Raw genomic sequence first — 26433 nt, 5'->3', positions numbered from 1 at the left:
TTTTCTAGATTTGCCAGAATAATTTTTTTGAATTTTAATCATAATAAGAAATATTTCACAAATATTCTTCGTCGAAAAAACAGAAGCTAAAATGAAGAATTCAATTACAATTTATTTATTATTCTTTACAATAAAAAAAATACATTTACTTGAACATTGATTTAAATTGTCAGGAGAGAAGAGGAAGGAATTTAAAAGGTAAAAAGGTATATGTGTTTAAAAATCCTAAAATCATTTTTAAGGTTGTATTTTTTCTCTAAATTTGTCTTTCTGAAAGTTATAAGAAGCAAAGTAAAACAATTAATGAATTTATTTAAACAAGTTAAGACCAAGTCTTTAAAATATTTTCTGGGATTTTCAAATTTTATTTGAGTTTTGTCTCTCTTAGAATTAAAAATGTCGGGCAAAGCGAGACCAGATTGCTAGTAAATGAATACAATTTAAAAAATAGAGGCAGCTCACTGGTAAGTGCTGCTATTTGAGCTATTTTTAGAACAGCGGGCTACTCATCTGGTCCTTACGGGCTACCTGGTGCCCGCGGGCACCGCGTTGGTGACCCCTGGTCTAGGCATCTGTGTAAATGTGGCAAACACACCTTTGAGGTCTTTTTCAATACAATGTGTTGTGTGCGATCAGTCCTCCTCAGGGAATAAGACACACTGATCAGTCCCAAGTTCTTTAGATGACATATATGTTCATTAAAAAGGACCCCAGACACAGAATGATACAATACCAAGGGTTTTTTACTAAACAGTAAGGAGACCAGCCCTTACAACGCAACAATAGCATCACCAAGAGCATACTTGCCAACCCTCCCGTTTTTAGCGGGAGAATCCCGGTATTCAGCGCCTCTCCCGATAACCTCCCGGCAGAGATTTTCTCCCGACAAACTCCCGGTATTCAGCCGGAGCTGGAGGCCACGCCCCCTCCAGCTCAATGCGGACCTGAGTGGGGACAGCCTGTTCTCACGTCCGCTTTCCCAGCAGCTTGACTGCCCGATGACGTCATAACATCTACGGCTTTTAGAGGGTAGAGTGCACAACAAGGAGAGAGAGTTCTTGGTTTCTTATGTGGGTTTATTGTTAGGCAGTTTCATTAACGTCCTCCCAGCGCGGTAACAACAGCTGTCACGTTTTTGTCTACCGTAAAGCAGTTCGTCTGCCGTAAACAACAATGTTGTGACACTCTTAAACAGGACAAAACTGCCACCTACTGGATAGCCTGCAGAACACTGAAATTCAAGTATGTCTTTTAGTGAAGTGAAGTGAAGTGAAGTGAAGTACATTTATATAGCGCTTTTTCTCAAGTGACTCAAAGCGCTTTACATAGTGAAACCCAATATCTAAGTTACATTTAAAGCAGTGTGGGTGGCACTGGGAGCAGGTGGGTAAAGTGTCTTGCCCAAGGACACAACGGCAGTGACTAGGATGACGGAAGCGGGGATCGAACCTGCAACCCTCAGGTTGCTGGCACGGCCGCTCTACCAACCGAGCTATACTGCCCCGCCTTAAACAGGACAATACTGCCACCTACTGGATAGCCTGCAGAACACTGAAATTCAAGTATGTCTTTTATTTATATGTATAATAAAATAAAAAATAAAAATATATATATAGCTAGAATACACTGAAAGTCAAGTATTTCATACATATATATACATATATATATATATATATATATATATATATATATATATATATATATATATATATATATATATATATATATATATATATATATATATATAATATATATATATGAAATACTTGATTTGGTGAATTCTAGCTGTAAATATACTCTCCTCTTAACCACGCCTTTAGCCATGTTTACGTTGGCACCGGTGCCATAAGAGAACTGAGTTTTTACATGGCATCGTAACTCCTGGTCTGCCAGAGAATAAGAAAACATAGTAGGAAGGATCATTGTTGCTTATTCAGTGACTTTATTACTATATCTTTTAGATTGTCTTGTCATAAAAAGCAAGGAGTGACTCGTCTGGCCACATTTCCTGGTCTTTTGGAGACTGTTGGATGACAATGTCCACTCTGGACACCCCTGGTGTGTATTATAAAGTTTGGTAGTCACTTGTCTCCTGGTGTCTGTGCAGCTGGCCAAGTACTGTGACAATCTGCTGAAGAAGTCCGCAAAGGGAATGACGGAGAACGAGGTGGAGGACAAGCTGACCAGCTTCATTACCGTGTTCAAGTACATAGATGACAAAGACATCTTTCAAAAGGTACAAACTGAAACGTCATCATGTTGCCACTCTATTCCTCCTGACACGTGTTTGTAGTCTTGACTTGAAGCTTGAAGTGGTGATAAAAATACAGTTGTATGTCTATTATTAGCCTCTTCAGAAGTTCTTTTGTCCCTTTTCCAGTTTTATGCCAGAATGCTAGCAAAGCGACTAATACATGGGTTGTCTTTGTCCATGGACTCGGAAGAAGCCATGATCAACAAACTAAAGGTACATCCTGATTGTCCCTCTATGAATAGCCTGCTATATTTCCCCCGTTAACGAGCCACCTCGGTCCCTCCTGAACTCCCACAGCAAGCGTGTGGCTATGAATTCACGAGCAAGCTCCACAGAATGTACACAGACATGAGCGTTAGCGCCGACCTCATCAACAAGTTCAACAATTTCATCAAGACTCAGGAGACCGTGGTGGACCTGGGTATCAACTTCCAGATATACGTATTACAGGTGAGGAGGGAGATCCTGTTTACTGTACTAACCAGTGGTTCTCAAACTTGTACCACCTCAGAAAACACTCTCCAAGTGCCACCACAATGATCAACATTCAAGTGCAGTAGCGCAGTAGGCCTAAGTATTCATTAAAAACTAGGGGTGTAACGGTACGTGTATATGTATTGAACCGTTTCGGTACGGGGGTTTCGGTTCGGTTCGGAGGTGTACCGAACGAATTTCCACACGGACATATTAAGTAGCGTAACGCACGTTGTGTAAACAATGCACAACACACGGCATGCTAGCAGCTAACGGGCTAGCATAGACTGACCATACGTCCTCTTTTCACCGGACATGTCCTCTTTTGCGGAGCTGTCAGGGCGGAGTTTCTTAAATGCCTCAAATGTCCGGCATTTTGAGTTAGGGTTGCGTGTATTTTCAATGTACGTTCAGGGTTAACAAGGGGTTAAAAACAAAACAAACAGCAGAATTGGTGAGGGAGGGGCAGAGACAGAGAGAGAGAGAGAGAGTTATGATAAACGCGCATGCGTCGCCAGGCTCTGCTTTTTATCCATAGATTTATCACATTTAATTTGTTATTATCTATAGCAGGGGTGTCAAAAGTGTGCCCCGGAGGCCATTTGCGGCCCACAGCTAATGTTTTAAAGGCCCACGGCACATTCTAAAAATACTATTCAAATAAACAAAAACATAACTAAAGTGAAATAAATAATAAATAAATATATAATATGTAATAAAAATATATATAATATATAATATATATAATAAATAAATAATTTAGAAAAAGTTGCAATGTTGACTAATAAAAGAAAGCTGTTTTTTCTTTCTTTCAAACTGTCCATCCATCCATCCATCCATCTTCTTCCGCTTATCCGAGGTGGGGTCGCGGGGGCAGCAGCCTAAGCAGGGAAGCCCAGACTTTCCGTCCAGCTCTTCCCGGGGGATCCCGAGGCGTTCCCAGGCCAGCCGGGAGACATAGTCTTTCAAACTGTCATTGCTCAAAACATAATATTAAATCAAAATCAATGTTATTATGAATTATTGACCCATCCAAGGTTCCCATTACTCCACATCAAATATTACACTAAGAAACATATTTTTGGTGGAAGATTTTGCAAATTTGGTCAATAAATAACCCAAAAATGTATATTTTGTTGTTTTCGAAAATGAACCGAACCGTGACCTCTAAACCGAGGTACGTACCGAACCGAAATGTTTGTGTACCGTTACACCCCTATTAAAAACTAAGCAGATGTTTTATATAAGAGGTATATTTCATATTTTTGGCCACTGTAACATTACACAAAGTTTGAACAGTGACACTGTGTTTAAATATAGGAAACTAAAACTCTGTACCACTAGATTACAATTGTCAAACTTAAGGCCCGGGGGCCAGATCTGGCCCGATGTGGCCCGCAAAAGTCGAGAACATTATCTTTTTTTTTAATTAAATGTTTTCCTTCTTTCTGTTTTGACTGAAAAACTGTTTTGACTGCATGCGATTGCATATATACCGTATTTTTCGGAGTATAAGTCGCTCCAAAGCAGGCCGGCCCTAACCAATCTGGCGCCCTAGGCAAGATTTTAGGTGGCGCCCCCCCCCCCCCCCCCCCCCACATCGGCAGTGAAGTGTATATACTCACAAGAAACCGAATAGCTTTGTCTTTGACCTTTTTTTTTAACTTAAAGAAAGCAAATTAACAATCAGGATAGTTAACAAGATGAAAAAAAATATGAATAAATAAATGAATACAAAAAATAAAAAATGAATATATGAAATACAACATTTTTTACATACATAAACACAAAATAAAACGTGTCAACAAGTTGCATAAAATAAATGAAAAATACAATATAAATAAGGCACTGCACAAAACAAGATATCAAACCAGTATGACTTTAACAACTATATTACAAAAAAAGGGGATCCTACAGAGTTCTCTATTTGTGCTTTTTAATATTGCATTAACTAGAATGACTTACAAATGACTGTACACCAGGGAGTACTGTAATTACCTAACGTTACATTATTATTTTCCATAACAATTTAGCCCCCTCCACAATATTAACCCGACGTTAAAACAGAACTAGCTATTTATTGATTAGCAATTGCCGAATCATGTAGCATTAGCTTAATGCTAAAAAGCCAGGTTACTATCACATTCTGTAACAGACAAATAATTTCATGTAGGCTAACGTTACCTACCTGCTACCTCTGTCTTTTTCTCGTTTCTCCTCTTCTCTTTTCTCTTTTTTTCTTCCCTGGGCACCTGACAGTTTTGGCCGTTTTGACATCTTGTGTAGTTTTTTGATGGGGTGACGTCCAAAAAGAGTCATGATACGGGAAGGGAGGGTGCGCACCGTGCGGGGGGGCGTAATGTTGTAACAAATAATATTTCTATTAAATAGGCTTTACTTTGCATTTTAATTAACGTGGGATTATTTTTTGTATATAGAAATAAAAATAACTTTTTTTTTTTTTTTTTTTCAACATTTGTGGCACTGGCGTGGCGCCCCCTGATGGACGGCGCCCTTAGCATTTGCCTATACGGCCTACGCCACGGGCCGGCCCTGCTCCAGAGTATAAGTCGCACCAGCCGAAAATGCATAATAAAGAAGGAAAAAACATATATAAGTCGCACTGGAGTATAAGTCGCATTTTTGGGGGAAATGTATTTGATAAAAGCCAACAGCAAGAATAGACATTTGAAAGGCAATTTAAAATGTCTAAAGAATAGTGAACAACAGGCTGAATAAGTGTACGTTATATGAGGCATAAATAACCAACTGGTATGTTAACGTAACATATTATGGTAAGAGTCATTCAAATAACTATAACATATAGAACATGCTATACGTTTACCAAACAATCTGTCACTCCTAATCGCTAAATCCCATGAAATCTTATACGTCTAGTCTCTTACGTGAATGACATCAATAATATTATTTGATATTTTACGCTAATGTGTTGATAATTTCACACATAAGTCGCTCCTGAGTATAAGTCGCACCCCCGGCCAAACTATGAAAAAAACTGCGACTTATAGTCCGAAAAATACGTTATATTTTCTTATTTTTACTAAATGTTTTCCTTCTTTCTGTTTTGACTGAAAAAATACTTGTACTGCATGCAATTGTATATATATTCAACTTACCGGTAAATGCTATTTACTAATGTAAGAAATATTACATGTTATTGAATAATTTAATTAAATGTGCACGAATTTTGAAAAATAATGTAATGTTAGTTAAATTGGTTTGAACTTAGGTGTGAAAGTAGTATTAATATGTAATAATAAAAACTGAGTTATTATTCGTGTCTCCTAATAATGCAATAAATAATATACTATCATACATTATACTTTTTTAAAATAAAATAAATATCTGATTGACCTATAATTTTAAAGTGAGTTATACATTTAATTGTACACGGTAAAAATGACAAGTAAAAATAAAAATCCAAACTGTCTGCTCTGCTGCCAGAATTTTGTCGTAAAAAAACAGTTGTACCGTTTTTCCATGTACAGTAATTCACCATGAAACAACAACAACTGTATATATGAAAAAATGGCCTCTCAGTCGCCAGAATTTTAATGTTAAAAACTTCAAATTTGCTGTAAAAAATACACCGTAAATTATACGTTGAAATGATGGGTTACTGTATTTTTCGGATTATAAATCGCTCCGGAGTATAAATCGCACCGGCCGAAAATGCATAATAAAGAAGGGAAAAAAACCATATATAAGTTGCACTAGAGCAGGGGTCGGCAACCTTTACCACTCAAAGAGCCATTTTGGCAAGTTTCACAAATTAAAGAAAATAATGGGAGCCACAAAAAATTTTTTTTAATTTAAAATGAAAAACACCGCATACAAAGCTTAAATTGCTTTGTGCTATGTTAACCAGGGGTCTCAGACACACGCACCGGCACGCACCTTAATATGGAAATTTGATGTTAGCGCGGCCCGCGAGTTTTGAATGAATGGCGCTTGATAGCGTCATACTTGCCAACCCTGTCATTATTTCCGGGAGACTCCCGAATATCAGGGCGTGATGGCACTGCTTTTGGCGCCCTCTACAGCCTGCCCAAACAGTGTACCTGCTCGACCACATGTAGAATGCAGCTTCAGCTTGCTCGCGTAAGTGACAGCAAGGCGTACTAGTTCAACAGCCACACAGCTTACACTGACGGTAGCCGTATAAAACAACTTTAACACTGTTACGTTACAAATATGCGCCACACTTTGAACCCACACCAAAAAAGAATGACAAACACATTTCTGGAGAACATCTGCACTGTAACACAACATAAACACAACACAACAAATACCCAGAATCCCATGCAGCCCTAACTCTTCCGCTCAACCGACGCACGGAGGGGGGGGAGGGTTGATGCGTGGGGGGGTCTGGTGGTAGCGGGGGTGTATAATCTAGACCGGAAGAGTTAGGGCTGCATGGGATTCTGGGTATTGGTTGTGTTGTGTTATGTTGTGTTACGGTGCGGATGTTCTCCAGAAATGTGTTTTTCATTCTTTTTTGGTGTGGGTTCACAGTGTGGCGCATATTTGTAACGTAACAGTGTTAAAGTTGTTTTATACGGCTACCGTCAGTGTAAGCTGTGTGGCTGATGACTAAGTATGCTTTGCTGTCTCCTACGTGTGCAAGTAAAAGCTACATACAACATGTGGCCGGGCTGGCACGCTGTTTGTAAATGCTATAGAGGACAATTACTGCAGTGCAATTATGACACGCCCTTAATTTAGTAATTAGAGTGAAAATAGGATTATATTTGCCCTGGGAGTATTCTAGGAGAGGCACTGAGATCCATAAGTCTCCTGGGAAAATCGGGGGGTCGGCAAGTATGCAGCTGAGCCGCATCAGAGTGGTCAAAGAGCCGCATGTGGCTCCGGAGCCGCGGGTTGCCGACCCCTGCACTAGAGTATAAGTCGCACTTCTCAGTTTTTATAAGTTACCGCCAATGTTGAAATGATCAATTTTCATAGGTACGGAAGGAGCAGGTAGCATCTTTTTTTCCACAATGCACTTCTGCCATGACCCGCCCCCGCCAACTTTTTATTGGTTGACGTGTGTGTGAGATTGCTGATATACGCCTAGTCTCTTACGTGAATGAGATAAATAATATTATTTGATATTTTAAGGTAACGTGTTACTATTTTCACACATAAGTCGCTCCTGAGTATAAGTCGCACCCCCGGCCAAACTATGAAAAAAACTGCGACTTATAATCCGAAAAATACGGTACGTTTAAATACGTTAAAATAAACGAGCTGCCTGTCTACAGAGAAGGCAAAAAAATGATATTATGATCAAATGCATGTGCAATTCCATAGTAATATAACGAGGCGAATCCTTATACATTTATATTCATTTATTACTCACTGTTACATGTGGCCCTCTGAGGGCAGCCATGACTGCCATGTGGCCCTCAGTGAAAACCAGTTTTGCCACCTCTGCACTAGATGGAGCCTGCGTACCAGTAGCGCTGCACGTAGCACGGTTTGAGCATGACTGGAATAAATGCTGTATGTTTGCAGGCTGGAGCGTGGCCACTCACACAAGTCCCCTCCTCCACGTTCGCCATCCCACAAGAGCTGGAGAAGAGTGTGCAGATGGTGAGGTGGTTCAATTGAGCAACTACTTTAAAGTAGCAGTAGAGTGGGAACACAAGTTGCCTCTATATTGTAGCAATGATCATATATATATATATATATGATGTATGACACGGAAGACTTACAGAGTTTGAGAGTAAATAGATATGATCAAAATAGTATCCATCTCACGGAGATTCCCCAGACATTTTGAGAGACAATGAGCTAGCCAGTCGCGTGACGTAGAGGAGGAACCACAGATCCCTTGCTCACCAACAATAATGCTAATCAATCAGACTTTGTGGGAGCTAATGACGACTACTTTTGGACTAATGATGATCCAGAACCTGGTATTGTTGATCCTGAAGATAAGGAGGGTGAGATACAAGTTTTAGAAGCTCTGCTAAACAGATCCTGATCCTGAAACACTAAGCATCGTGTAGCAGTATTACTAAGTGCTAAACAAGAAATACAAACATAATAAAACGATAGCTTACTGTACGATGTCTGCTCTCACTGATAGGATGTCCATATCTTCCTGCTTAGATGAATAATTCATGTTAATCCACACTAAGGGTTAAGAAAGTTGCTGCTGACACTTTCTTCTGTTGTGTGTGGTAATCTCCATGTCCCGGGTATAAACTGAATGTCACAGGTGAACAACTTCTAGATTCATGGCTAAATCCTCCAGACGAGAGGCATGATTCATAATCGAGAATAACTTTGACGATGCAGCAGTAGCAGAGAAATCAAACAAGAAATCGATGCTGCATAAACTTCTGCTTTACAGTTTTACAGCAGTTAGCATCCATACATGTTGCATTACTGCCATCTTCAGTTTCATTTTATAATTACATTCAAGTCTCTCCTTGAGTCCAGTGCAGCATAATAAATAGTTAGCTCGCGACTGTCAATGCTAAAAGTACTTTTTGTGTGTTCACACTTATAATAACAACATTACTAATATGTGGTTAATATTCAGGTGACGAGATGTAAATAGAGTATTGTTTAGAGAGTTTTGTGGGCAAAATAGAGAGCCCCCACAGACTCCATGATTGTTAGCGGACTTTTTATTAAGTTATTTATTTACGACTTAGAATGCATAAAAAAATAAAAACATGTGTTCTTGTCTTATATAATGATTGTGAATGAGAAATAGCACATCTCTTTCTAATTTTTGCGTTATTTCCAGTATGACCGATCTAATAATATGGTCAGAGTGAAGAAGCCCTACTACTACTCAATCTTTGGAAATAGCCGAAGGTAGTCGTAGCGGAATATTAAAAATGGCTGACTGAATTTGTGGCATTTTGTGATGTTTGAACCGTGTTTTTACGTACTTTGTGGATTGTAAATACAATATGGTTTAATAGATACAATGAAACACAATTCCGCATATATAGTCAACTTGTTTCTACACTCTACTGCTACTTCAAAGGAGCAGCACTCTTTAGTAACATCAGTTTCACTTTCGTTACAGTTTGAGTTGTTCTATAATCAGCACTTCAGTGGGAGGAAGTTGACCTGGCTGCACTACCTTTGCACAGGTAACTTCACATGCATGCACCATTTTTCCCTCAGCCAGTGGTTCTCATAACCAGAAATGAGAAATGGTATTTATTGCTTAGTTAGTACAAACCACGACATGACCATTCAGTCACCTGGTAACCAACATAGATGTCAACAAGTAGCTGAGAAGCTGCAACAACTTCAAACTATTCACAAGTTAGGGTAAGAAAGTAGGTATGGTGCGATCAGGGTTTTACACTGCCGATCCGTGAGTGAGATCAGCTGATACCAATACATGTATTAACTGTAAACGTTTTAATGAATATATACAGTTCAACAATTTCCCCCGATTCTTTATTTTCTTTTATTACAATTGTTGGAGCAAAATAAAGTCAATGGTACACAATAACAAACAAAAACTACTCTCTGTTAATCATTTGGTTTTTATGCCCTCAAAGTCCTCCTGTGTCCAGGAAATTATTCCCTGAATTTGTAAACATGAACAAAAACCTTTTGTGAAAATATCCATCGAATCACTCTAGTATCAACCAGGTTACTTTCTGCTGTGATGTGGTTCCATCGAGACCTCTAAAAGTTCATAAAGCACTTGTTTCTTGGGTTGCGAGCTTACCGTTAACCATGTCCTCTTGTCAGCTTCCGCTGGTTTTTACTAGAGATGTCCGATAATATCGGCCTGCCGATATTATCGGCCGATATATGCGTTAAAATGTAATATCGGAAATTATCGGTATCGTTTTTTTTATTATCGGTATCGTTTTTTTTGTTGTTGTTTTTTTTAAAATTAAATTAACATAAAAAACACAAGATACACTTACAATTCGTGCACCAACCCAAAAAACCTCCCTCCCCCCATTTACACTCATTCACACAAAAGGGTTGTTTCTTTCTGTTATTAATATTCTGCTTCCTACATTATATATCAATATATATCAATACAGTCTGCAAGGGATACAGTCCGTAAGCACACATGATTGTGCGTGCTGCTGCTCCACTAATAGTACTAACCTTTAACAGTTAATTTTACTAATTTTCATTCATTACTAGTTTCTATGTAACTGTTTTTATATTGTTGTACTTTCTTTTTTATTCAAGAAAATGTTTTTAATTTATGTATCTTATTTTACTAATTTTTTAAAAAAGTACCTTATCTTCACCATACCTGGTTGTCCAAATTAGGCATAATAATGTGTTAATTCCACGACTGCATATATCGGTTGATATCGGTATCGGTTGATATCGGTATCGGTAATTAAAGAGTTGGACAATATCGGAATATCGGATATCGGCAAAAAGCCATTATCGGACATCCCTACTTTTTACCTTTTAAACTTTAATAGTATCCAATATTGCAACAAATATTACAGTATATTATCATACTTTCCAAACATTTTTTGTCTAAATAAAAATAAATACTTAAATATCTGCTTGAGTTATGATTTTACAGCAAACTACCCATCAAATTAATAAAAATGACAATAAATTTGACGTTCTTCTTCACAGCATATTATTGTAAATTGAAAATAACCACTACTGTTTTTTTGCGTTAAATTCTGTTGACTGAGCTGCCAGTTTTTAACGGTGTATTACTGTAAATGGAAAGATGCTACATTTGTTTTTACGGTAGAAAAACTGGCAGCTAAGTTGCCAGAATAAGAAAAGAACTTGTAGTGTTTTTCCATGAACAATATCATGTTGTAAATATTAGGGATGTCCGATAATGGCTTTTTGCAGATATCCGATATGCCGATATTGTCCAACTCTTTAATTACCGATACCGATATCAACCGATACCGATATCAACCGATATATACAGTCGTGGAATTAACACATTATTATGCCTAATTTGGACAACCAGGTATGGTGAAGATAAGGTACTTTTTAAAAAAAATGAATCAAATAAAATAAGATAAATAAATTCAAAACATTTTCTTGAATAAAAAAGAAAGTAAAACAATATAAAAACAGTTACATAGAAACTAGTAATGAATGAAAATTTGTAAAAGTAACTGTTAAAGGTTAGTATTATTAGTGGACCAGCAGCACGAACAATCATGTGTGCTTACGGACTGTATCCCTTGCAGACTGTATTGATATATATTGATATATAATGTAGGAAGCAGAATATTAAAGGGAAACTTCGGTTTTTTTCAACCTGGGCCCTGTTTTCATAATTTTTTCTGTATATGTGAGTTCTGGATAAAACATTTTTTGAGGTCGCGCCAGTATTGAGCAGGGCAGGCAGCCTCCAGCCCAGCTAACGCTCGTACACAGGGCAACTGGCTCTCGTCAAAATTCGGCCTATAAACATGCATTTTTTTCACACTGACAGGCTCAGATAGTTACAATGAGTGTCCGACAACATACTAGAAAGGAGAAATTAACGTATGTCTCTACCTTTAGCTGGAGATCGCTGTGTGTTGTGAGCTGTGTCCAAATCTCACCACGCTACAAATCTCGTTCCGAAATCTCGCGATAACTCGCGACAAAACACCGGTGGAAAAACAGTTACCTGACTGAGGTGAAGAGAGATGACTGAAGTGATTTTCTGTTGGATTACCGAAGACTGTTATTTTAGTTTTATAGTGGAGGCAGAAAATCACTTCAGTCATCTCTCTTCACCTCAGTCAGGTAACTGTTTTTCCACCGGTGTTTTGTCGCGAGTTATCGCGAGATTTCGGAACGAGATTTGTAGCGTGGTGAGATTTGGACACAGCTCACAACACACAGCGATCTCCAGCTAAAGGTAGAGACATACGTTAATTTCTCCTTTCTAGTATGTTGTCGGACACTCATTGTAACTATCTGAGCCTGTCAGTGTGAAAAAAATGCATGTTTATAGGCCGAATTTTGACGAGAGCCAGTTGCCCTGTGTACGAGCGTTAGCTGGGCTGGAGGCTGCCTGCCCTGCTCAATACTGGCGCGACCTCAAAAAATGTTTTATCCAGCACTCACATATACAGAAAAAATTATGAAAACAGGGCCCAGGTTGAAAAAAACCGAAGTTTCCCTTTAATAACAGAAAGAAACAACCCTTTTGTGTGAATGAGTGTAAATGGGGGAGGGAGGTTTTTTGGTTGGTGCACTAATTGTAAGTGTATCTTGTGTTTTTTATGTGGATTTAATTAAAAAAAATAAAATTAAAAAAATACCGATACTGACAATAAAAAAAACGATACCGATAATTTCCGATATTACATTTTAACGCATTTATCGGCCGATAATATCGGCAGACCGATATTATCGGACATCTCTAGTAAATATCAATGTACATTTAACACAACAATTCTGCCAACTAAGCTGCCAGCTTTTTCCGTACAAAAACTCTCAAAAAACAGTGGTACTTTTTTCCATTTACCATAAAATTTTGTAAAAAATTAAACCCAGAGGCAAATTCAAACATTATTCACTGTTACAAGCAGCCCTCTAAAGGCAGCCATAACTGCCATGTGGCCCTTTAATAAACACTTTGACATCCCTGGCATAGAGGAACGTTTTTTGTGATATTTAAGATGTTTTTCCAAACTTATTATGGCCAATAGTATGTAAATAATGGACTATATACAGGATATCCATCCATACAATATGTTACTTAAATTTGTTTTCATGTTAAAAAATAAATGTAAATATTTTGGAGCGGTGTTTATCTTGCTGTGACGGTGCACCACCATCAATTACACGCAGGGGAAACCCTGGGATAAGTCATTACACGCTTGGTTGTGTGCCGAGAGGTTTTTCTATACTTGGCTCAATAAAAGTTGGGGGACCTTGTCCTTAAAACAACCACCCAACACAACACGAGCCTTTTATGCATAGCCTTAAACCCCTAATAATGCAGTGTGTGTACAGTCGTGCTCATAAGTTGACATACCCAATTGATGATTTCTTGGCCATTCTTCAGAGAATATGAATGATAACACAAAAACCTTTCTTCCACTCATGCTTAATGGTTGTATGAAGCTATTTATTGGCAAACAACTGTGTTTACTCTTTTTAAATCAAAATGACAAAAGAAAGTACCCAAATGACCCTGTTCAAAAGTTGACATACCCCACTGACTTTGATCTGATAACATGCACAAAAGTTGACACAAACAGGTTTGAATGGCTAATCAAGGTTCCAATCCTCACCTGTGACATGTTTGTTGTTAATTAATGTGTTTGTATAAAAGGTCAGTGAGTTTCTGTGCTTCTGACAGACCATTGCATCTTTCATCCAGTGCTGCACACATGTTTCTGCATTCTGAGTCATGGGGAAGGCAAAATAATTGTCAAAGGATCTGCGAGAAAAGGTCATTGAAGTGCATAAAACAGGAAAGGGGTATAAAAAGATATCCAAGGAATTGAGAATGCCAATCAGCAGTGTTCAAACGCTGATTAAGAAGTGGAAAATGAGGGATTCGGGTAGACCGGCAAAGATTTCAGCCACAACTGCCAGGAAAATTGTTGGAGACGCAAAGAAATATCCACAAATAACTTCAGCTGAAATACAGGACTCTCTGAACAATTGTGGTGTGGCTGTTTCAAGATGCACAATAAGGAGGCACTTGAAGAAAAATGGGCTGCATGGTCGACTGGCCAAAAAGTTCAATTTTGGTCTCATCACTCCAAATGACTTTGTTCCAGAAGTTTTGAGGCTTGTCTCTGTGCTGTTCGGCGTAATGTAAGCGGGATACTTTGTGACATTTGCGCAGAAATGGCTTTCTTCTGGTGACTCGACGGGGCAGCCCATTTTTCTTCAAGTGCCTCCTTATTGTGCATCTTGAAACAGCCACACCACAATTGTTCAGAGAGTCCTGTATTTCAGCTGAAGTTATTTGTGGATATTTCTTTGCGTCTCCAACAATTTTCCTGGCAGTTGTGGCTGAAATCTTTGCCGGTCTACCCGAATCCCTCATTTTCCACTTCTTAATCAGCGTTTGAACACTGCTGATTGGCATTCTCAATTTTTCAGAGAGTCCTGTATTTCAGCTGAAGTTATTTGTGGATTTTTCTTTGCATCTCCAACAATTTTCCTGGCAGTTGTGGCTGACATCTTTGCTGGTCTACCCGAATCCCTCATTTTCCACTTCTTAATCAGCGTTTCAACACTGCTGATTGGCATTCTCAATTCCTTGGATATCTTTTTATACCCCTTTCCTGTTTTATGCACTTCAATGACCTTTTCTCGCAGATCCTTTGACAATTATTTTTGCCTTCCCCATGACTCAGAATGCAGAAAGATGTGTGCAGCACTGGATGAAAGATGCAATGGTCTGTCAGAAGCCCAGAAACTCACTGACCTTTCATACAAACACATTAATTAACAACAAACATGTCACAGGTGAGGATTGGAACCTTGATTAGCCATTCAAACCTGTTTGTGTCAACTTTTGTGCATGTTATCAGATCAAAGTCACTGGGGTATGTACACTTTTGATCAGGGTCATTTGGGTACTTTCTTTTGTCATTTTGATTTAAAAAGAGTAAACAGTTGTTTGCCAATAAATAGCTTCACACAACCATTAAGCATGAGTGGAAGAAAGGTTTTTGTGTTATCATTCATATTCTCTGAAGAATGGCCAAGAAATCGTAAATTCTCCCAGGGTATGTCAACTTATGAGCACGACTGTATGTCCCATTTATCTGCAGTTAAACCCCTAATAATGCAAAGTGTATGTGCCATGTGTCTGCCAAAGGTGAAGTCAAGATGAACTACTTGTCCAAGCCCTACGTGGCCATGGTGTCCACCTACCAGATGGCGGTGCTCCTCACCTTCAACAACAGCCTGATGGCCTCCTACAAGGAGCTGCAGGACGGTACCCAGATGAACGAGAAGGAGCTGCAGAAGACCATCAAGTCTCTGCTGGACGTGAAGATGCTCAACCACAACTCGGAAAAGGTCAGATGTCATATATAGGACTTGTAGAAATAGGACTTGTATGAAGTCTGGAATCAGACCTGGAAGAACGTTGAGTGCTCCTTCAGGAAGATACTAACTCCCAGTCAGGCATGAGTACGACCGCATTGTCAAACTTCTCATTCGGATGCTTTTCCAAAAGCCAAAGAAAAAGCGAGCGTGTTTGAGGGCCATTCCACCAAATGTGTGCCGTTTGCTTGGTGCATTTCTCTCTAAACTTAACCTTCAGTCGGATAGTTTTCTCCTTCGCCGTATACTTTTAGTGTGGGGACAATTGTTTGTTTACTTCGATTGGTGGAAATATACAACTGGCAGCCATTTTAAGTCCTCATAACATCCATTGCACAAAAATCGTTTTTCATTAAACATCTTACTCTCAAATGTAACCACTTTCCACCTTAATATTGGGTTACATAAACAAAGTTAAACAGTTTACTTACAGACTTATCTTTTCCAAGGCTTGTAAGAGCTAACACAACTTGTCTACTTCTCAATTGTCTCATGAACTGAACTGACGTCGCCAACCCGGAAGTCCATCCATCCATCCATTTTCTGCCGCTTGTCCCTTTCGGGGTCGCGGGGGGGGGGCTGGAGCCTATCTCAGCTGCATTCGGGCGGAAGGCGGGGTACACCCTGGACAAGTCGCCACCTCATCGCAGGGCAATAGTGTCGCTGAACACAAGGCATAAAAAATAATGACTGTGCATGTCAGCGGTGTGCTTGGTATTTTATGTATTATTTTTATCTATTTATCTGAGTACCACGTACTTATGTTTTTTATGTGTCATTATGCATTTGCACTAAATTAGTTTGCTTGCAATTTTGTTGTACAATGTACAATGTACAATGACAATAAAGATATATTCTATTCTATTCTACACACCGTAGGACAATGCACTAGCTAACTGTTAACAGCAAGCTAGCTCTCTTGAATGTAAACCAATAGGTGGACCTATACAAATATCGACTGTAACAATACCAAATACAAAAGTTGTATATAGTTGATACTCAAATGATTATAACAATAATTTGTATTGTCATAAAGTATTTTTTTTAATGTTTATAAAGTCAAGAAATACGTCCCTGGACACAGGATGACTTTAAATGTATGATCCTGTAACTACTTGGTATTGGATTGATACAAAAATGTATACTATCACCTAAAATTAGGTAAAGTGTCAAAGAACAGAAGAATAATTGCTTATTACATTTTTGGATATGATAGGATAGGATAGGGCTTTATTGTCATTGCAAAAGTACAACGAAACTATGTATATTTTCACAGAAGTGTAGATCGAACATGTTAAAACAGAATGTAAGCAGTGCCCAAACTAATGACGCGTAGTATTTTCACATCGCCACAAGGTGTCAGTAAGAGTCTACAATCAAATGGGCATAACATTGCTGTACCACAGGGCATTTCCTGTGGGAAGGGATTGGCCGATATTATCGGCCGATAAATGCACACATCATTTGCAGACTATAATTACTGCTTTGCATGTTTCATGTGTCTTACCGTATGTGGGCTCTGTACCGAGGATGTCGTTGTGGCTTGTGCAGCCCTTTGAGACACTTGTGATTTAGGGCTATATAAATAAACATTGATTGATTGATTGATTGATTATCTCCTCCCTCTGGCTCGCAGGAGGAGATTGAAGCGGAATCCACCTTTTCACTAAATATGACTTTTGTCAGTAAAAGGACAAAGTTCAAGATCACCACGTCCATGCAGAAGGACACACCACAGGTCAGACACTCACCTTACACCCACAGTCCTGCCTGGTTCATCTTCTAAGGTCATGGAGTTATGTTTTATTATAACTGCACATGACAAATATTTGCTTGACTAAATATACAGTAATGTGCACACCAGGTTCCTAGGAATAATTCATGCATCCATTTTCTACCGCCTGTCCCTCCCGAAGTCAACCTATCTACTGAAATATGTCCAACATGCATGCAATAATGTAGACATGTCAAGTGACATGACACAAATGAACATTATTCAGTGGAAATTCACGGAAACTAAATTCTACTTCATTCAATGTGAACAAAAATGTACATTCTGTTTCCTGTTAGCAACCTGAATACTAATTAATGACAAGTGTTGTACGTGAACCTACCATTATTACCCTGGTTGACCCTCATGTTACAACCTGAATACTAATTGATGACAAGTGTTGTACGTAGGGATGATGTTTGATAAGGAATTATCAAGTTCGAGCCTATTATCGAATCCTCTTATCGAACCGATTCCTTATCGATTTCTCTTATGGAGTCCAGATAGGTTGTCGTATATGGAAAAAAACACACAATATTTGGTTTAACAAAAGCTCACTTTTATTATGTAATAAAAAAATAAAATCTAATAAATAAATCAATATTGACTGTTACCCACCTAAAAAAATACAATAAAATAAATAAATATTGACTGTTGTTACCCAAAGTATATTAAGTGGGATTTTTCAGAGAAACAAATATATACAGTAACACAAAAACAAGCTGTCTCTGTGATCACTATAGGTGTATAAATAATAATATAGTGTTGAATAAAATCAGTCCCTTGGGCACAAAACTGAAAATAATACAGCTCTCCAAAAAGTGCACTTCTGCTGCTATTGGAACATAACTGTTTGTTATGATGCTTTGACATTTTTGCACTTTATTTCTTTATTGAAAGAAAATTCTATGAAGAGAAAAGTTGTTTGCAAATGTGGTTACAATGCTAAAAAATGAAAAGTTAAAGCTAAAAAAAGAAATACACTTTATTGAGTTAACATTATTTCTTTATAGGGGGAAAAATGTTATGAGCGAGGGAATATAACAACTACACTACCCAGCATGCAACGGGAGTTACGAGCATGCGCGGTAGCCCCGAAAAGTGTTGCATGTTGCCACGCTGTGAAAGTAAACGTCAAGAAGTCAGCCAACACGCCTCGTCTGCATTATTTATAATTAGACAGACAACACATCTACAGTGTGATTTTGTAACGTTTACAAGGAAAGAAAAACAAAAGTTAAAAAAGGGAGATATGTTGTATATATATGTATGTGCTGCAGTGTTGTATATATATGTATGTGCTGCAGTGTTGTATATATATGTATGTGCTGCGGTTGCTTTAAGAAGGTTGTGACAGCTGCCGTAAAGGAGGTGCGTTGCTAGCCTGGTTGCTATGTTTCCGGTTGGTGGTAAAAGTGTTGGTCATGTGTTTTACCCTGCTCAAATCTCTCAGTAAAGTTATTCGATGGATTATAGCTTTTGTTTTGAACTTTATTACACCTTGGAGCGCTTTTTCCCGTCCATTGTTTTCCTGCTTTCACTATCTGCGCCTAATGACTGAGCTACGTGACGTCATTTCTTGTGATGTCCCACGGAGCATTTGTGGTCGGGACGGGATTCGAATAAAGAATCAACTCTTTTCCTTTACTATAGTGGTCTCCATAACGGGTACCGGTTCTCAAAAAGGGATTCGAGTCCGAGGAATCGGTTCTTTTCTTATCAAACAACCGGGAAAACCGGTTTCGAGTATCATCCCTAGTTGTACGTGAACCTACCATTATTACCCTGGTTGACCCTCACACGTGTCTCTGCTCGGTAGGAAATGGAGCAGACTAGAAGTGCTGTGGACGAAGACCGCAAAATGTATTTACAAGCTGCTATAGTGAGGATCATGAAGGCCCGCAAGGTGCTGCGACACAACGCCCTCATACAGGAGGTGGGTGTCTCTCTTCTCAGCCACCATCCGTCAGGTCACATGACCAGGAAACATAACGCAACATTAGTGTCGAATTAGTGAAAATGTGTTTTGTGGCAATTCCAACTTTGACCTCGACTTTCCATCATTTTCAGCAGACTGCATTGCAAAGTGTTGAACCCCAGCCAGCATGTGTCCAATAACTGTCCTCCTGCAGGTGATCAATCAGTCCAAAGCCAGGTTCAACCCCAGTATCAGTATGATCAAGAAGTGCATCGAGGTCCTGATCGACAAGCAGTACATCGAGCGCAGTCAGACCTCGGCGGACGAGTACAGCTACGTGGCCTAAGACCCCCCCACCCCCGTCCCCCGTGTGACCTCGGACCATGCGGCTTTTAAAAGACAAAATAAACAATAACACAACAAGACTCTGGCATCCCTTTCTTTGGACTGTCGCGGTCTGGCCTGAACCGGACGACAGCTGAGCCCACACACTCCCCGTCCGTCAGACTCGTAGTCGTGACAACATCAGCGGCGGCGGACGACTCCAGCGGGACGCCGAGGTGTTTGTGACCGGAAAGGACCGTACAGCGGGGCATCGAGTGGCACGTTCATGTTAAAAACAGCCTTTCTTTTCTCACATTTGCAGTTCTTGTGTGTGTTTTTTTAATGTTCTGGATAGGAATAATATTGTAATAAAAACTGCTATACTGACTATTGTATCTACTTTCAGATGTACAAATAATGAAATGCTTGTCAAATAAATGAAATGAAATCCCTCAAGACTTTTATTTACAATTAAATGCACATTTGATATCATAGGTGTCAAAGTGGTTTTCACTGAGGGCCACATATGTTTGGCCCCAGAGGGCCGCTTCTAACAGTGAATACTATTATTACACCATTTTTAAAAGCATTTTATTAGATTTTTAAAAAAGTAAAATAATATATGGTAAATTGCGATAATTTCACCTCAAAATGTAGTGTATGTTACTGTAAATGGAAAAACACTACTGCTGTTTTTATGGTAAAAAGCAAGAATTTTACTGTAAAATTTAATAATTTTTTTTTACTGTAGGTGAAAAAACTTCATTTTTACAGTAAAAATGTGTCACCTGAGCTGACAGTTTTTTGTTGTTGTTTTTTTTATACCACAAATCAACAAGTGTAGATATTTCAGTGTATTACTGTAAATGCCAAAACGGCACCACAGTTTATTACAGTTTAAAAAATATATATATATTTTTTTCATTTGGACAAAAATGCTGTAAAAACCACAAGTCAATTTCACAATTTTACCATGAAATCTACTTTTAAATTTCACAATTTGATGGATAATTTGCTTTGAAATCATTATTATTAGTATTTATTTCTATTAAAAACATTGTTTGAATATTTGACAATGTATTTTTGCATAATTAGACCATTTTTAAGTGAACATAATTTGCGATTACATGGAGTGCATTTATTTTTCCCTGCCAAAATAGAAAGAAAGAATACATTTAGTAAGACAAGTTACAGTACTGTTATGCTGCCACCAAGTGGCCAGAAAGAGTCGCTGCAGGGACATTGTGACTGCACTTCTCTTGTTGGCCAGCAGAGTGCGACAACGTGCAGCTTGTATACTAGTAAATACTTGAGAAGTGAAACTGCACGAACGTCCTTAGTAGTTCCAGTCGAGGTGTACTTGTGGGACTAATCACGTGTTGCGTCGTCCTTGACAACTTCCTGGGGGGGGAAAGTGACACCTTTTATTTCTTTTGGCCTTTTTTTGACATTTGTGTGAGCGGACTCGTGCTCTGCTGACTTTAGCGACACACAAAGTGACGTCAGAGACGTGATTACCAATCACACTTGACCATATTTGGTTGTAACGACGTAAAAGAAGCTCCTCCTACTGAGTCCTGATTGGTCAGAGATGAAGTCATTGACACGGCCGGTTAGCTCAGTTGGTTAGAGCGTGGTGCTAATAACGCCAAGGTCGCGGGTTCGATCCCCGTACGGGCCACTTGTTTTTTAATTTTTTTTAATTTTTTTAATTTTTTATTTTTTTTATTTACCATGAATTGATTAACGTGGACCCCGACTTAATCAAGTTTAAAAACTTATTGGGGTGTTACCATTTAGTGGTCAATTCTACGGAATATGTACTGTACTGTGCAATCTACTAATAAAAGATCAATCAATCAATCAATGGCTACTTTCATAATGATTTGTGTATTTATAAGGGGGCGTGGCCTGGCATTGAATTTTTTTACACTGAATTTTTAAACATTGACATTTTTTACACTGAATTTTTATACATTGAATTTTTTTTACTCTGAATTTGTGTACATTAAATTTTTTACACATAATTTTTATGCATTGAATTTTTTTTACACTGAATTTTTATACATAGAATTTTTTTTACTCTTAATTTGTGTACATAACATTTCTTTACACTGAATTTTTATGCATTGAATTTTTTTACACTGAATTTTTATACATTTAATTTTTTACACTGAATTTTTATACACAGAATTTTTATACATTTAATTTTTTTACACTGAATTTCATGCATTGAATTTTTACTCTGAATTTCTATACATATTTTTTTTACTCTGAATTTGTGTACATTACATTTTTTTACACTGAATGTTTATACATTGAATTTTTTACATTTCATTTTTATACATTGAATTTTTTTCACACTGAAGTTTTATACGTTTAATTTTTTTTACACTGAATTGCTAATCATTGACATTTTTTACACTTAATTTTTCTACACAGAATTTTTATACATTTAATTTTTTTACTCTGAATTTGTATACATTGAATTTTTTTACAATGAATTTTTATGCATAGATTTTTTTACACATAGAATTTTTTACTCTGAATTTTTAGACATATATATTTTTTTACTCTGAATTTGTATACATTTAATTTGTTTTACTCTGAATTTTTATTCATTTAATTTTTTTACACAGAATTTTTATACATTGAATTTTTTACACAGAACTTTTATACATTACATTTTTTTACACTGAATTTTTAAACATTGACATTTTTTACACTGAATTTTTATGAATTTAATATTTTTTTTACACTGAATTTTTAAACATTGACATTTTTTACACTGAATTTTTATGAATTTAATATTTTTTTTACACTGAATTTTTAAACATTGACATTTTTTACACTGAATTTTTATACACTGATTTTTTAAAATGTCAACACAATTTGGTTTAAAAAAAAAATAAAAAAAAATCAAACGCAAAAAATGAAGTTACATACATTCAGTGTCCAAAAAAAAGGTTAGTGTGGTAATAAAAGCTCCCTGCATCATTAGTAAGTCCAGCAGTAAATACACTTTTAGTTTGACTCTGCACCTCAAATGGAGGGAAAAGGAAACCAGGTTTAGGTTATTTTACTGACATTAATCATGCAGTGCAGCTGCTTGACTCTCTAAATATCAGCCTGTTGTCAACACAATGGATGTAAACACAAAAAGTCGTCTAATCCTGAGCAGTAAATCTGTGTTCTAACACCGATCTCAAAGTTGGGGCCAAATCTCCCCAAACATTCTCAACTAAGCAAAGCATTTTAGGTGAAGACTCCTCAGTAAGACAAGAGGTGTCATTCAGGTCATTGCCAGCAGGTGTCAGTGCTGATCAGTACAATCCTGTCTTGACTCTACTAAAACACAATGTGAATGACTATGAGAAACCTTGGAGAGGACCGCATATGTGGGTAACCCCCCCCCCCCCCCCCTCTAGGGGAGACCGGATGCAACGGACGTCGAGTGGGTCTGACATAATATTGTGGGAGTCCAGTCCATAGTGGATCTAACATAATAGTGTGAGAGTCCAGTCCATAGTGGATCTAACATAATAGTGTGAGAGTCCAGTCCATAGTGGATCTAACATAATAGTGTGAGAGTCCAGTCCATAGTGGATCTAACATAATAGTGTGAGAGTCCAGTCCATAGTGGATCTAACATAATAGTGTGAGAGTCCAGTCCATAGTGGATCTAACATAATAGTGTGAGAGTCCAGTCCATAGTAGATCTAACATAATAGTGAGAGTCCTGTCCATAGTGGATCTAACATAATAGTGTGAAAGTCCAGTCCATAGTGGATCTAACATAATAGTGAGAGTCCTGTCCATAGTGGATCTAACATAATAGTGTGAGAGTCCAGTCCATAGTGGATCTAACATAATAGTGTGAGAGTCCAGTCCATAGTGGATCTAACATAATAGTGTGAGAGTCCAGTCCATAGTGGATCTAACATAATAGTGTGAGAGTCCAGTCCATAGTGGATCTAACATAATAGTGTGAGAGTCCAGTCCATAGTAGATCTAACATAATAGTGAGAGTCCTGTCCATAGTGGATCTAACATAATAGTGTGAAAGTCCAGTCCATAGTGGATCTAACATAATAGTGAGAGTCCTGTCCATAGTGGATCTAACATAATAGTGTGAGAGTCCAGTCCATAGTGGATCTAACATAATAGTGTGAAAGTCCAGTCCATAGTGGATCTAACATAATAGTGAGAAAGTCCAGTCCATAGTGGATCTAACATAATAGTGTGAGAGTCCAGTCCATAGTGGATCTAACATAATAGTGTGAGAGTCCAGTCCATAGTGGATCTAACATAATAGTGAGAGAGTCCAGTCCATAGTGGATCTAACATAATAGTGTGAGAGTCCAGTCCATAGTGGATCTAACATAATAGTGTGAGAGTCCAGTCCATAGTGGATCTAACATAATAGTGTGAGAGTCCAGTCCATAGTGGATCTAACATAATAGTGTGAGAGTCCAGTCCATAGTGGATCTAACATAATAGTGTGAGAGTCCAGTCCATAGTGGATCTAACATAATAGTAAGAGTCCAGTCCATAGTGGATCTAACATAATAGTGTGAGAGTCCAGTCCATAGTGGATCTAACATAATAGTGTGAGAGTCCAGTCCATAGTGGATCTAACATAATAGTGAGAGAGTCCAGTCCACAGTGGGGCCAGCAGGAGAGTAATGTTACGTACGTACGTAGTTACGTCGTTACGTCCTAGAAGCCGTAAGAGTGCGGGATATAACGCCTCAAATAGAAGTGTGAATGTTCTTTAAACGTTATAAAAATAATGGTAATTAATTTGATACATTGTTGCATTGACTTATATAAACATGTTTATTTGAATACAACATGTTCCCGGTGTTATTACAGTCATAATCAACCAACGAGAGGAAAATTCACCAAATGATTCCATGATTTTCATGAGGGATCGTCCTAAAGACTCTGATACCCATCATCCATGAGTGAGATCGTCCTGATACCAAAAGCGATACGTTCGAGAAGAGTAGACATATGGATGCATTTAACGTTTGGAGATGAAAATAATGTCAACCATAATCTGCAATTTTATGTTTTTGTGAATTATTTCGCACTAATGACGAGATATCAACTTTATGTAATACAAATATTGTCACATTGGAGGAATGTTCCCATCAAGGTTGACATTTTCAAGGTAAGTGTAGTGTTAACGTTGGTGTATGCCATCCATCCATCCTCTTCCACTTATCCGAGGTGGGATTGCGGGGGCAGCAGCCTAAGCAGGGAAGCCCAGACTTTCCTCTCCCCAGCCACTTCGTCCAGCTCCTCCCGGGGGATCCCGAGGCGTTCCCAGGCCAGCCGGGAGACATAGTCTTACCAACATGTCCTGGGTCTTACCCGTTGCCTCTAACCGGTCAGACGTGCCCTAAACACCTCCCTAACGAGGCGTCCGGAGGGGGGGGGGGCTTCCTGACCAGATGCCCGAACCACCTCATCTGGCTCCTCTCCAAGTGGAGGAGCAGCAGGTTTACTCTGAGCTCCTCCCAATTGACAGATCTTCTCACCCTATCTCTAAGGAGAGACACACCATTGGCGGTCACTCGAAGAGAGTATGACGGTCCTCCTGGTAGGGGGGTATCCCTTTATGGAGGATGCCTGTGCGTGACTTTATTTAACGTGGGGAGACTGGTGCACAGTCACCACACAATCCTTGTCAGGGTCCAGTGGCATGGAGTCCAAGACGACTGGTGACCCTTTTCTGCTGCAGCCTTCTTCCGCCATACCAGCCGTTGTGACGCTCCATAGGGTTAGCAATCATCCTCCGCCTATTCCACCGTTGAGGTCTTGGGTTGTTATTTTCCCATAACTGGGCCCGCATGTATCCTCACAGCCGTTGTGGTAGTTCTTCCATCTACCGTCTTCCGCCTGCTCCACCGTTGAGGTTTTCACCGTATCCCTGGCTAGGGGGCAGTCAGGTACTAGGCCTTTGCCAAGGGCCACCTGGGGTAACAGTAGTAAAGGGGTTAACCTCCTAGTGCCCCAAGACCCCATAGAGGAGCCTCCACTGCCAGATGCACTTTAACGTCATGCCCAGGACAGACCCACCTGCCCCAAGACCCCATAGAGGAGCCTCCACTGCCAGATGCACTTTAACGTCATGCCCAGGACAGACCCACCACCCGACGGAGGAAACTCATTTCGGCCGCTTGACCTATGGCATTTATGCAATGTGTTACTTAAATCTGTTTTTACGTAAAAGACACTCATTTGTAAGGTGTGGCGGCTTTTATTTTGCCACGGTGCCAAGCTGTTACATCAATTTAATGTAGGGAAACCCTGGTACTACACTATACTAATATGTGGTGAAATTACCACCTGGATCACCCATGATCTCGTCCTGTCGGTCATAACCCACAGGGTTAAACTCCGATGTACAGGCTAAGTAATAACTGCTCGCACCACCAGAGTCAAGCTCTTCTGGAGAAGACTGGTTCTTGAGGACTAGATCCAGCTCAGGCTCCTTGCTCCCCAGTTGTCATGATCCGTGGTCCGGATCATGTTTTTGTTATGTTCTGTTAGTTTTGGACTCTTTTAGTTCCTGTTTGATACCTGAGTTTGTTTTAGTTACCATGGCTACTTATGATTTTCACCTGCCTCTGGTGTTCGGGACGCGCACCTGCTTCT

General features: G+C 38.8%; 1 protein-coding gene and 1 non-coding gene across 2 annotated transcripts in view; both read left to right on the top strand.

The window, feature by feature from the left end:
• Positions 1-20218, top strand: part of cul2 (cullin 2) — a 43540-nt gene extending 23322 nt beyond the window's left edge. Inside the window, exons 13-21 of the mRNA XM_062021905.1 lie at positions 2108-2236; positions 2381-2467; positions 2552-2704; positions 8267-8344; positions 9801-9867; positions 15525-15727; positions 17391-17492; positions 19345-19461; positions 19658-20218. Of these exons, the coding sequence (XP_061877889.1) occupies positions 2108-2236; positions 2381-2467; positions 2552-2704; positions 8267-8344; positions 9801-9867; positions 15525-15727; positions 17391-17492; positions 19345-19461; positions 19658-19789 (1068 nt within the window). The 3' untranslated portion in view covers positions 19790-20218. The remainder of the gene's footprint in view (positions 1-2107; positions 2237-2380; positions 2468-2551; positions 2705-8266; positions 8345-9800; positions 9868-15524; positions 15728-17390; positions 17493-19344; positions 19462-19657) is intronic.
• A 1156-nt stretch (positions 20219-21374) lies between these two features.
• Positions 21375-21448, top strand: trnai-aau (transfer RNA isoleucine (anticodon AAU)). The gene has a single exon. It is a non-coding gene; the product is annotated as a tRNA-Ile (tRNA).
• The last annotated feature ends 4985 nt before the right edge of the window (positions 21449-26433 follow it).

Source organism: Entelurus aequoreus, linkage group LG15, assembly GCF_033978785.1.
Source record: "Entelurus aequoreus isolate RoL-2023_Sb linkage group LG15, RoL_Eaeq_v1.1, whole genome shotgun sequence".
NCBI lineage: Eukaryota > Metazoa > Chordata > Actinopteri > Syngnathiformes > Syngnathidae > Entelurus > Entelurus aequoreus.
This window is presented reverse-complemented; position numbering and strand designations above follow the sequence as displayed.